Genomic DNA, 13472 nt, shown 5'->3' on the forward strand with positions numbered 1-13472 from the left:
AATTCTATATTTTGAGTTTTTAATTGATATATTGATTTCCATGGCTTCCAACAAATTCATTTTCCTTCCTTTACTACTTATATGTACGATTTTCAGGTTTTCCTTACTTATTTTGTGGTTTGTTTCTTGTAGATGTTCGTACATAGAAGATTTTTTGTCTAAACCGACGTGTTCACGGAGTCTTACTTCGAAATTTCTACCGGTCTGGCCTGTATATACTACAGAGCATTCACTACATTCTAATCTATATATGCCAGATTTCTTCATTCTGTCACGTCTAGTTTTTGCATTAAATATGATTTTGCCTAAATTATTATTTCTTATGAAAGATGTTATTATGTTGAATTTGGAAAACTAATTTTGAATATTTACTGGAAGTTTACCTGAGTAATTAATGCTGCTATATTTGTATGTATTCTGTTCTTTGATGTATGGGTACAGTTCTCCCATAGTAGTTTTATGGGTTTTACCTGAAATAATCTTTCAACTAAGGACACCGGTACCTGGTTATTGACCGCTATTTGTTTGATGACTTTCAATTCATTCAGAAAATTCTCTTCAGGTAAAGAGATTGTGAATGCTCTGTGTATCACGGACCTAAAGACTGCTAATTTATGTGAGGTTGGACTGAAAGAGTCGAAGGGGATCGTACAATCTGTGAATGTTTTTTTCGATAGATATTAAATTGAAAAAAATTTAATTTTTTCAAAAATTAACAACGGTTTTCAATTTAATTTTTTTTTTAAATTAAAAACGATTTTCAATTTAATATCTATCGAAAGAATACATTCACAGATTGTACGATCCCTTTCGACTCTTTCAGTCCAACCTCACATAAATTAGCAGCCTTTAGGTCCGTGATACACAGAGCATTCACAATCTCTTTACCTGAAGAGAATTTTCTGAATGAATTGAAAGTCATCAAACAAATAGCGGTCAATAACCAGGTACCGGTGTCCTTAGTTGAAAGATTATTTCAGGTAAAACCCATAAAACTATTATGGGAGAACTATACCCATACATCAAAGAACAGAATACATACAAATATAGCAGCATTAATTACTCAGGTAAACTTCCAGTAAATATTCAAAATTAGTTTTCCAAATTCAACATAATAACATCTTTCATAAGTAATAATAATTTAGGCAAAATCATATTTAATGCAAAAACTAGACGTGACAGAATGAAGAAATCTAGCATATATAGATTAGAATGTAGTGAATGCTCTGTAGTATATACAGGCCAGACCGGTAGAAATTTCGAAGTAAGACTCCGTGAACACGTCGGTTTAGACAAAAAATCTTCTATGTACGAACATCTACAAGAAACAAACCACGAAATAAGTAAGGAAAACCTCAAAATCGTACATATAAGTAGTAAATGAAGGAAAATGAATTTGTTGGAATCCATGGAAATCAATAAATCAATTAAAAACTCAAAATATAGAAACCTTTACGAACAAACAGATTTGTGTAGGTCTCCACTTTTGAATTTATAAAGATGACAACGCAATCAATCACAGTTTGAAGTTTATGTAGTTGGTACTAATGAATGTAGGTATATATCTTATTACCTACTCTCGGATATATATATATACTCCGATATTTCTCAAGGTCAGTAGTGTTAGAATACTTGAGAATGGTATATAAACCGAAACATTGGTCATATTAATATCAATACATTAAGTAAATGGAAATTAGACAAAGTATTTTATTTCTATATCATTTAATTGAAGATGAATTTCCACAAAATAAATAAATCATCAATATCACAAAGTAAAATGCAGTATTACCTACATGAAAGAGTAGTCTACAACTATTATTCTTGGGATATCCCACCTTGGTATCAAAAGACAGGTAGTTTTGCAATACGAAACCCTGAATCAATAATTAGGCGTCTTGATATTATAGCAGGTATCGCAAGTTCATTAGGTGTGTTTTTCGTGATACAAAAAACTTTTCTTTGAATGTTTTTGGTATCTTACACAAATCATTATTACTTTTCAATCTCTATTTACAACTATCCTAACCTCAAAATCATAGCTAACTTTAGAGACTAGAGACTAGACTCGAAGCATGAAAGAGCATGGAAGTATATAAACATGAAAACATTACATTATATCCATAAAAGTAATGATTGAAGGTTGGAAGGTTGGTCAGTCGCCTAATAAACAAATTTAAATTAATTACCGTCAATGACAACTCTTGGATGTTAGGAAAAAGTAATTTCATTATTCAGTCTATAGGTATCCATTGATGCCTTGGAAATTATACGTTTTTCAAATCTAGTAGAAGTAGAAAACAAAAAATGTTACACTATTTTCAAAGAGAATAGTTCTTCATGTGAATAATGTTTTAAAAAAAACTCTCAGATTTTTCGAAATTTTACTTGGACAGAAGGCAATAAGGCAACTTTTTTATAAATATTTTACTGAGTTTGTTCTTTCATCTTCATCAAAACATGTTTTTTTTATGAATTAAATTACAAAACACATGAATATTCAAGTTCATGTATCACTTATTACATTGTTCTGCCCTGTTCTCTTTTGAATTCACACCAATTTCGTGGACATCTTGGTGCATTGAGATTTGGATCACAAGGATCGCAAGAAGGTGGATCAATAACTCCCACAAATTTCTCTCCTCTCTTTATATCACTCATCAAAGTTGGTATAGCGTTATCCAGCATACATGATTCAAATTCACTCAATTTTGGGATTCCCAAGTTTCTAATTATACCATTTGGACCAATTAATAGTGGAGTGGAAAGATACTTCAGTTGGGGGTGTACTTTGGAATTCACATAAGCACATTCGATTATTTCAGGGTAACCTCGAATTGCTTTGACAAGTGATATCACAAATCTTGCTGTGGCAAAAGCACTTGTTAGGGGGGCACTTTCCGCAGGTTTTAGTTTCAGCATATTATCCTGAGCTTTCCTAACGTTCATTGTGACATTTTCCAATTCTTCCTGCAAAAGATTTTTGAGTAGCTTGAAATAATAATTATCAACAACTTGCTGTTTCCCTGGGTTTTTCAACCAGACATCACCAGAAGATGGCAAATGAGACTTTGCCGAAACGTTGTGAAAATAATTCTTATGGGGATAAAATACACAGAACATATATATATATATATATATATATATATATATATATATATCAACATATATCAAAACCAACAAAAGAAAACTAAGAAAGAGCTAGGAAAAAGCATCATTGCCACCGACACTCTAGAAAAAAATGAGATAGCAACGGCCAGAAAAGCAACTAAAAGTAGAAAAGAAGCCAAGGAAAAAAAGGTAAAACGGAAGTTTTGCAAAGTGATTCAGAAGAAGACTATGATGAAAGGGTAGCTATCGCTGCCTACGTGGTCATGTTAGATGTAGCCTGGGAATTCTAGGATTTCTAACTGGAACCACAAATGTGCGGTTGGCTCCTGTTTTGACTCCCGTGCGTATGTGTTGTTTCTTATTTTCGGCAAACAAGTGTTTGCCCATCTTTGCAGTTGGCTGCACCGCGCTGATGAGGTCTATAGCCAGAAACATGTGTCCGCGGTTTGTCTCTTTTTTGGAGTGTTGTGTCCACGAATTGTTTAATTTTTGATTTATATCATATACACTCGAAAGCATCTATATATGTATATATATATGTATATATATATATATATATATATATATATATATATATATATATATATATACATATATATATATATATACATATATATATATATATATATATATATATATTTATATATATATATATATATTTATATATATATATATATATTATATTCAGATTTTTCATGAGAGTGAGTTTTGAGCATATGCTTATAGGAACTCTTTCGTAAAATATCACGAAGAATCACCTCTTGAAATTACTTAAGAAAAATCTCACCTTAAAGATAAGTAAGCAATCTCGGAAGAATTAATTTTCTCCTGTTTCCACTGTCTCAAATAACAATCATTTTACTTACGTTTGTAAATTCGGCACTTGGTTTCGCATGTGATAAGACGGGAATTATGGTTTCCTCTGTGTGACCTCCTATAACTGGTACCATAACACATTCTGGTTCAACTGCTTGTATTTGAGCCACAAAGGTATTTGCCCTGACTGTATCAAGAGAAGTAATACCAAATACTGTGTTGGGATTGAATGTTCCAGCTTTTTTCAGCACTTCACATGTCATTGGCACTAAACTATTGACTGGGTTAGTTCCAATTGCCAAGAATGCCTTTAAAGTTACAATAAAAAATACTGGTCAATAAATAATAAAATCAGAATAACGATGCAAAGTAATTATTGAATAGGGAGTCTTCAACTTGAATCTTCTTTTTGGTGTGGAATACATCCTTTTCAAGAAACATGTTTTAATGTGGAATACCCGAATTTAAAAAAAAATTAGAAAAAATTCTCGTGATTTCACCCTTTCAAAATTGGTATTTCATTGGAGGAAGATATGTGCGCCCAAAGCTTCCAGTGGTTAAGCCGCTTCACCGTTGAATGGGTTAGAAAGTATAATTGCTATATCTAACCTACAGATGAAGTTAAGGCAATTTAATTTTAAACACACTTTTATGTAGTATTTCAGCGCCTCGCTTTCCGCTATTTCATGCTGAACGCCTGCAATGGAATCAACTATTCCAATAATATTGTAAATTACACCCTATTTTCGATAAAAAAAACTCAAGAAACAGCAAAATGTTGAACGAATGTTCATTTTTTGTTGAGGAAATCAAAAGTTTTATCGACCTGTTTTTGGACACTTTCACTTTACACAATTGTAACGTTTCAAAACTCCTTTGATATCTGTCGATGATGTTTGAGTATCATTAGTCATTAATTTTTTTTTCAATTTTAAAAACGGAGGTAGACTTTAACATCCGAAACGTTGAGATTATGGAAGGTGAAAATACCAAGAAAAGGTCGATAAAAAGTAAAACATTACATCTATAAATAGATATAGGCTTTTATATTATTCAACAGAAAAATCAATTGAATTTCGATTGGTGAGCTATATACCTTTGGACAATGTCGAGCGATTTGTGTTGTGATTTCCTGTATCGTATGTGCGTTAGGAGACCACATTTTTTCATATGGTAATAAATCTGATTCTGGAGCTGCAGCCAACACAATAACAACTTTGGAATTCTAAAAATGTGTGTTGTAATTTTTAGTAAATTTACTGTTTTATTTTAAGAATACCTACTTTCAGAGCAGAAGCATAATTATCTTTTCCTGTAAATGCGGACACTCTACAGTTTGTATCAATGTGATTCAGTTCCATGGCAAAACCACTAGTTGGATGTACATCATGTACACATAATTCATCTATCAAAGGAGACTGCTTCAACATGAGGCTCAATGGTTGACCAATCTTTCCTGAAATGTATCGACAAAGAATTTATTTTCTATTACTAACAATTAATAATATATTATATATAACCTGTCAACTTTAGAAAAAATCAACCATTTTGTGAAATTTTTTGTTATGTTTAAATTGATTATCCAAAGCCTATTTTGTAGAGGGCTCTGTAGGCGGTTAGAATACCTAAAAAAGAACTTATCTCAAATGTAATAAGACAAGACCTGAACATTCATAATTTTCTAATAGAACCGAGAGTGTGGCATAAGATGAGTTTCTTATCTTGAAAGAAACAGAGCCAATCAGGAAAGTCCTCCACACTACTCTAAATATCAATGACACACACACTGCATAGAGGTTCATTAACGATTCTACCAACGCGTTGCAACGAGAAGGCGAAACGTTCGTAGTTAACCTCTCCATTTTGGACCAGAGTTACCCAGCCCGGATAACCAAAGTTCGAATTTTACTTGTAGCCATGAAAATTTTAAACTTCAGAAACAGAATAGTCAGGAATTTAAAATTGATTCAAGATAAGGAGGTCCGGTATGGGAAAATCGGAAACCGTGAGAAATACAAAGTCGTTTAAATTAGAAAGAAGTTTCCCACTTTTAGAGCTTGTTTAAGTGAAGTTTCAAAATTTAGAAAATTCCTATTATGTTTGATACATGTAAATGTCATCTTATACTGCTTGAAAAACGCCAGCTGAGGAATTGAAACAAAATTGACGAATTTTGTACTTTTTTAGAATATCTCTATAATTGACCGGAATTTTAGAAATTTTTAACTGAAATTAACTGAAATGGTTCACTTTCCTAATTCAACGAATTTTGTATTTTTCAAGTTTTTCGATTTTCCCATGTTGTTACAGGTGGATAGGTACCTGTAGGGTAGAAGGAAATTCGGCCTGAGGTTTTAAAGTTCGTTTTTATTTAAAGAGTATTTTCAGTTGAAAGGACAGGTACCTGAAGGTGAGAATTTGACAGGAGGTTTGAGAGTTACTTCTCACATTATTAGTCCTAGAATATTAGTCAAATGAGGGTAATTATCTCGGAATGAGAGATAGTCAGCTATAAAGTTGTACGAATCTTTATTTTGGCATCCTGAAACTTGTCTCAAAACCTACTTATCGCAGGGTGTCTGCGACTAGATATTCTAAGGTCAAAAGTCAAAAAATGTTTTTCCGGGTTTCGCTTCGTGTTTTTGTTCCTCACAAGGATTATTTTCACAACGTTTCGGCAAAGTTTCTTTTGCCATCTTCCGGTGTTCTTTGCAGTTTAGAGCTAGACTAGTTCCAACAACCAATTTATAGTTGGTTTTCGGTGACAAACATCGAGATGTAGTTATTTATGGTGCATATGTGGGTGAAGATCAGTTGTTCTTGTCGTCTTTATTCCTAAGAAAGTCACCATTTCCTTCCATAAATCCGATTCGAAGTTGCGGCCCTGATCCTAGGGTACTCCGTGTCTGGCAATTATGTTCTAAAACAAGGCTTCTGCCACCGTTTATACTTTTCGGTTGGGCAATTTGGAGAGATAGTCCATCGCAACCATAAAGTACTTGTTACCAGATGTAGTCATAGGAAATAGTCCCAGAATGTCAACTGCGATTCTCTCGAAAAGGCACCCACTGAGGTACCTACTGTTTCAACCTTCCTCTTTGCCTTGTCCTCGGAAACTTTCTCGAAGAGCACAGTTCTATTCACTCTTCTTCCGTGCGACCATCGTGGAGCAGTTCGAGTATATTCGCTAAACATATCTTCCAAATGATTATCTAGAATTTGTGGGTTCATCCATCCGGGCTTTCCCATTTCCGAGTGAGTAGGTCATCTCGAATGTACATGGAGGTCCATTGGAGCCATTAAACACTGTTCCTGCTTGGAACTCTCCTTACATTTCGGCCTCACTCTCTTGTCAATCCATTCTCGTACAGTATTCACGGCCGGAACCTTCTTCTGCACTACAATGATATATTGCCTCATTATAAAGGTAGTGTCACACTCGGAGGCTGTTAACGACCGTACCACACCATGGTCAGGTGATTCCTCACATATTCTGTACGTATCCCTAGACAAGGGACCTTATAGGTTGCTACATCAGAGTTATGATAAGACATAGAGTTGCCATGCCTGTACGGTGCCTATACCAATACCATACAATACATGTATTTTGAAACGGGTATCGTTCTATCCTTTTCTGTACAACTTATGGGCGAGAGTGGTGGCGGGTAATGAGAAGTTATGAAGAGTTTGTTTACATTTTAAGTAAGTTGGACCATAAGACAGTGGCGGTTGGTTTAGTTGATAATCGGAGGGATATTATATATTTATGAAATAAATGATTTCAGGTGAAAACGTATTCTGTTTAAATAGTTTGATTTATTATTCATTAATGATTATGAAAATGAAGCCAGTTTTTCTACCACCTACTAGATTACCTATTATTTATTATAAAGCCATACATAAATAAAAATCTAGTAGGTGGTAGAAAAACTGGCTCCATTTCCATAATCATTAATAATAAATCAGTTTTCCTATAGGAATTATTTCAACAGAATACATTTTCGCCTGAAATGTTTTATTTTATAAATATATAGTATCCCTCCGGTTATCAACTAAACCGACCGCCACTGTTGTATGGTCCAACTTACTTCCCCGTAACAAAATTATGCTGCCTTCAATGTAAGGATGGAAAAAGCCTCACTATTGTCTTTTGTTACTCTGAGGTTGCTACCTTCCGGGTCAGAGAGAACCTAAACCAGCGGGAGGTAGGGAAGTTAATCTCCCCATCAGAGCTGTCCATAAAGGAGTATCTGCCCGATTCTTCGTCACGTCTGGTGAAAAGTTCTTCTCCTGGTAGCTGGGAATCCCTGTCCTCTAGATGTCAGGCATGGTATTCTTGAGAGGCCATCTGCGTTTCCGAGACGCTTTCCTTTCCGATATCGAATTTAAAAATCATAAGTTTGTAACTCTTCGTTCCTGATGGCTATTTGTCCTCCTGAGAGTTCGAAGTTGCAGAGCCAAGTCTGACCTGATCAAGAATTTACGGCCATATGAAAAGGAGTGGCAGCGATTCACCTCTTTGACCTCTGCGAGAAGCTCTTTTCTCGTACTTTGTACAAGAGAGTACTGCTCCTATTCCATGTTGGGATACATCCGTGTCGAGTAAGCTAGGACTGGGACACTGGTCAACAGTGAAACGAAGGGAGTTCTCGTTAGTCAAGATATGCAGCGGTCTGGCAATTTTTCCAAAGTCCTTCACGAAACGCCGTTAAATGGTACAGAGTCCACTATAATGTCATCAAGATAGACTGAGCATGATGGTTGAGACTTTGGCGGCCAAGATTTTCAGTGTCACTATTTTCCGGTTTCGAATGCCGTAGATTTTTGAAATTTCATCCTAATGTTACGCTAACGCAAGTGGCTAGCTTCTTCAGAGGTTTATACATCCTGAATTAATATTCGATGACTCAACGTCAGAATAAAAATCCAAAAATCAACGGCTTTCGAACCCGGAAAACAGTGACACAGACTAATCATGTTTTTCAGGTGAGTTCCCTCAGCACCAACTCCATCAAGCGTTCAAATATTGTGGGTGCATTGCATAATCCAAACAATATAAACTTAATCTGATATAATTGCCGGTGGAAAAGGCAGTCTTCTCTTTATTCTCGGGGCGAACGGCCACCTGCCAATATCCTCTTTTCAGATCTAATGTTTAGAGAATCATCTGCATTCAGCCAAGATGTTCAAGGTATCATCTATTCTTGTAAGAGGGTAACTATACTTTCTGGTGACATCATTAAGCCTCCTGTAGTCTACGCAGAATCTCGTCGATCCATCTTTCTTAGTCATCAACATAACAAGTGACGATCAGGGGCTGTTTGATTCCTCGACTACTCCTTCCTTCAACATGTCCTTAACGATGAATGAAACTTAGTCCTGCTTTGTGGAAGGAAATCGTCTCGGTGGTTGGCGTATCGATCCAATGTTAAACTGATTCCGTTCGACCAATGATTTTGCCCTTTACAATCCTCTACGAATTGGGTGGCCTTGCATAGTTTTTCTTCAGATAGATGGCTCCACTGATTATTTCTTCAAACTGCTTCGGTTGGAAATGTCGGTTCTCATTACTGACCACGTTACCCCAGTATCGACGGTGAAAGGGCACTGATGATTATTCAGAAATCTGTCGACAATCAAGCTGTTACTGTTGAGTCCTATCGTGGAAATCGAATACCTGGAGTCCTGCGATCCAGCAGCCAATATACCCGTCCTAACACTGGTTGATTTTAGTTTTTATAGCTCCGATGCTCTAGTTGGGATGAACCTTGAGTTCTCACTTTCAATTGAGCTTGGTATACTTGTTCAAGGTGCTCACCACCACCAAAGCTGGTATGAGAGTTTCAATAAAACTACTGCTAGGGAGAAGTTTCCGGGAAACCTCTTCTAATATTTTGTCAACTCCTTTAAGCTTCTTTTTAAACTCCCAATATTGTTGGCTGTGGTGCCCACTGAGACTCCACTGGACCTAATGATTCCAAACTAGTTAGGACTAAATATGCGCCTCATTCAAATAAAGGTAGCAAATTTCAACCAAATCGGTGTAAGGATATTTTTAATATTTTATAAATATCGTTTTAACTTCAACGCCCTCAGAAACAAAGCACACACAGGATTTCTTTTCTTAAAACGACCCAACAAATCCCGCTCTGAAGTTTCGTACCGTAGTTAGGAAACACCCTTTATATGATAATCGAAGTATCTCGAAGCCGATAGGGAATTCGAAAAAAGTCTATCAAAGCGACGAGACATCTAGAATAATCGCGAAGCGCCAATCGAGCTAAGTCCGATCTTAGCCACGTCAAAACTGATTTACGACGACCAGCGGTGGCTGACATTATTATTTTAGGGAATGATTCACAACAATATATTACGAATCCATTGATATTCATTTGCTTTTACAAAGCCCCATTGTACATATTTTGATGATATAAACAGGCTCCTGCGGTGTTGCCAAGATATATCATCGCAGGTCTGGCGAGAGTGAATATAATATTTGAAATAGGAGATGCAGAGTTCACTCGAAAGTCGATGAGGAAACCTAATTTTCAGATTAGTCGAGGATTACAACGGTAGTACTTTTCAGATGAAGTACATAACTTTTCGATAATGTGCAGTTATCCAAACACCAAACTAAAACTACTTGCACTTAACGTGTGTTTCGTCAACAAGGTTGGCATCTTTAGGATTGAAAATTGACACTTTGATTGAAGTATCAAGTATGTTCACTTTGTTGCTGAAATTCAAGTCGAGCAAAAGTTTTTCCTGCTTACAGTTCGGGAAGTGGGAGTTTTTATATCTTTGATAAATCATTCAATGATGTTTATTTATATTTCATTTTTGAAAACGATTGAAAAAAAAATTAACAATTTTTTAAAATGTTTTCCAAAACCGTTTTTGCCAATATCTGTCGGCAGGGTGTAACCATATTATACAAAAGTATATTTCTCAAACCTAGTTGATTTTGATTGTGTAGTCTGTATCATTTTCATTTTTGGATTCATCTCTCAAAATTCTTTTTTGAAAGACTCGCACTGGGGCATCCTTCAAAAAAGGTAAAGAAGTTCAAACTAGATAATTTTTTTCTGGAATTTTAAATAATCTATAAAGGTATAACTCAAAGGGGTACTTTTATAGTAACACAATTTTACGTCATCTAAAAGCTTCTCGCATAAGACAGTGATGGCGAATAAATGCGCGTGCATGTGGTGTGTGAAGAATTAGTATGAAGAATCAGTATTTTATTACTATTTGAATTTTATTCTTGTTATAAACATCTTTGTTATCATTAATAAACATATTAAAGTGAGAAACTGCAAATACTCATAATTAATTTTACTGAATTCATATAGGTATCCTTTCAGATAAAATATTCGCTTTAAGTAGGTAGACGACAAAAGTACAATCGAAAATACGCCCTCCCTTTCATGTATTAATTATAATTTGTCAGCTAAATCAGTAGGTTCTTCTTTTTTTATTTTTATGTTGTGTAGTGTGATTACACAATATAACATTTCTAGAGGAATCAAAAAGATGAAAAAAATTCTGACAGAATTAATTCACCCTTATACAAAAATCTTTACAAAAATATTTTCTTCGATATCAAACACTTCGGACTTCTTACCTGCAGCTCCAATTATAGTTACTTTAACATGGTTTGGATTTGAAGAGAAACTCCTAACTGTTTGAATTGGACTCAACCCACCATAAACTTTTTGTAGAAATATTGGTTTAGTGTTGAAATCTAAAACGGAACTAGAGATAGATTCACGAATTTTGTTAATAGTATGTATTGTTTTGAGCATTTTTGAACTGAAAATTTGGACAACTATTATGAAAAAGTGACATTGACTCAAATGGACAGACCAAAATCATATTTGACAATGAAAGTTCAATATTTTGAAATTTTAACATTATTTGTAGTAATACAGGGTCGGTTCACAAATGAGTTTATTTTCTAATTTTATAGAAAAGATAGTTTACATATAATTCGATAAATTAACATCTTGCCAAATCAACAATGCTTTTAAGCGGCTTGTCTTTTAAAAAAGATAAAACTCAGCTCTTTGTACTTGAAAGCAAAAAAGTTGAAACGTGTCTCGAATTCATTGTGTATCAAATATGCTTTTCAGATTTTTGTATTAAGGAATGATTAAAGGCAGAACTAGAACCTCTGGCATAGAATAAGTCCAAAACAACAACTTCAAAATTTGTTAAGATCGGTGCATGACACTAGATTCATGGTTTTGAAAGCCTGAAAAGTGTGGTACGAGAACTGTGAACAGTGAGAAAGGTCATATGCCAAACAGCCCATTGTTTACGTTCATATGAATCGCTCTGCTGAAATTAGCGGGAACTTTCACGAGTAAATTTTCCATTAAATTCTCACCCAAATCATTTATATGTGTTCGAAATTGAAAGTTATCCTGTTAGATATGAATAAGTTTAGTTAGAAATTTAGGAAAGCGCAGAAGGGCCAAATTGCGACATTGAAATTCAAAATTTCGACTTAAGTCTCAAAATTTCGACTATAATCACGAAATTAAGACTTTGAACTCGAAATTCAGAATCTAATCTCGAATTTTGAAATGAAGAGTTTGAAGTCATAGATTCGCGTTTAAAGTCGTGCTTTCGAAAGTAGAGCCGTAAATTTGAGATTAAAGTCGAAATTTCAAGTTTGAAGTCGTAATTTCGAAATTGTAGTCGCATTTTTGAGATCAAAATCGTAATTTTGAGAATAAATTCGAAATTTTGAGAATAAAATCGAAATTACGAGATTGAAAGCATAATTTATATTTCAGTAGAAATTATTAGTCTACTTCAACTTCTAAAGACGTCAACTTGGATGGTGAAACTCGCGTCTAAAAGAGTGTTGCAGTTTTGATGTTTGGGAACAGTACTTGTTTTGGATTTGAGGAGTGCAGTAAATACATTACGTACGTTCGATCGAAATATAAATTCAATGTCATAATAGTATTCGACGGATATCCTGAAGATGTAGCAAACCGAAGTACCGAATACCTACGCGGAGCGATCCCGACGATCACGAATAACTGCTTCAGTAGACATACTTTTTGACGAGTCATGTGCACTTTACAATCAAGAAAAAATGAATTTCGTTAATGTACTCCGGAAAAATCCTGATTTGAACGAGGTTATTGAGGTATTTAAAAATCCAAACGTTGATCCAGAGATCATTGCTAAAGCAGAAGAACGTTTCCTCCTTGAATTATACGGTTACAGTGATGTGGAAAGTAAGAAAAACATGTCTTTAGACAGATATATATGTATGCTTCACAAAATCAGCATATAAAAGTAAATTTAATATTGCGTCGCTATCACCAACAGAAGCAGCAGCACGACAACATTCATTCCGAACCTTTCACCAGGTTCAGCAGTGGTAAGAAAATGAAAAAGAAGCCAAAAATGGGGCTGGAAAAGAAACAAAAATGGGGTTATTCCTGTTACGATATTCAAACTTCCAGCTTCAGAATCGTTATCAAAACTTATTTCTTGTAATTGCAAAAAAGGATGTCCGAAAGCCT

The 13472-nt window shown here is 34.8% G+C and overlaps 1 protein-coding gene across 2 annotated transcripts; it reads right to left on the bottom strand.

Moving 5' to 3' along the window:
• Positions 1-2370: 2370 nt before the first annotated feature.
• On the bottom strand, positions 2371-11805 carry LOC111502607 (malate dehydrogenase, mitochondrial). Of its 2 annotated transcripts, XM_023156718.2 has the most exons (6): positions 11552-11689; positions 5448-5552; positions 5211-5383; positions 5024-5152; positions 3978-4235; positions 2371-2970 (listed from the first exon to the last, which is right to left on the bottom strand). In XM_023156718.2, exons 3-6 carry the CDS (start codon positions 5355-5357, stop codon positions 2521-2523), a joined length of 984 nt encoding a protein of 327 aa, XP_023012486.1. In that variant the 5' UTR covers positions 5358-5383; positions 5448-5552; positions 11552-11689; the 3' UTR covers positions 2371-2520. The 2 variants fall into 2 exon arrangements, with proteins under 2 accessions (XP_023012486.1, XP_023012485.1); XM_023156717.2 differs by lacking the exon at positions 5448-5552 and having other exon boundaries at positions 11552-11805.
• Positions 11806-13472: the final 1667 nt, after the last annotated feature.

Source organism: Leptinotarsa decemlineata, unplaced genomic scaffold (assembly GCF_025532065.1).
Source record: "Leptinotarsa decemlineata unplaced genomic scaffold, Ldec_3_MD MMD2_P_RNA_scaffold_9, whole genome shotgun sequence".
NCBI lineage: Eukaryota > Metazoa > Arthropoda > Insecta > Coleoptera > Chrysomelidae > Leptinotarsa > Leptinotarsa decemlineata.

What these genes read in the sequence shown, in the direction of transcription:
- LOC111502607 (XM_023156717.2), bottom strand. Translation starts at nt 11,732, where the DNA reads ATGCTCAAAACAATACATACTATTAACAAAATTCGTGAATCTATCTCT. An exon ending in ATTATGCTTCTGCTCTGAAA is followed by an intron (nt 5,153 to 5,210) that starts GTAGGTATTCTT and finishes ACACATTTTTAG; the next exon opens with AATTCCAAAGTTGTTATTGT. An exon ending in TCGCTCGACATTGTCCAAAG is followed by an intron (nt 4,236 to 5,023) that starts GTATATAGCTCA and finishes GTAACTTTAAAG; the next exon opens with GCATTCTTGGCAATTGGAAC.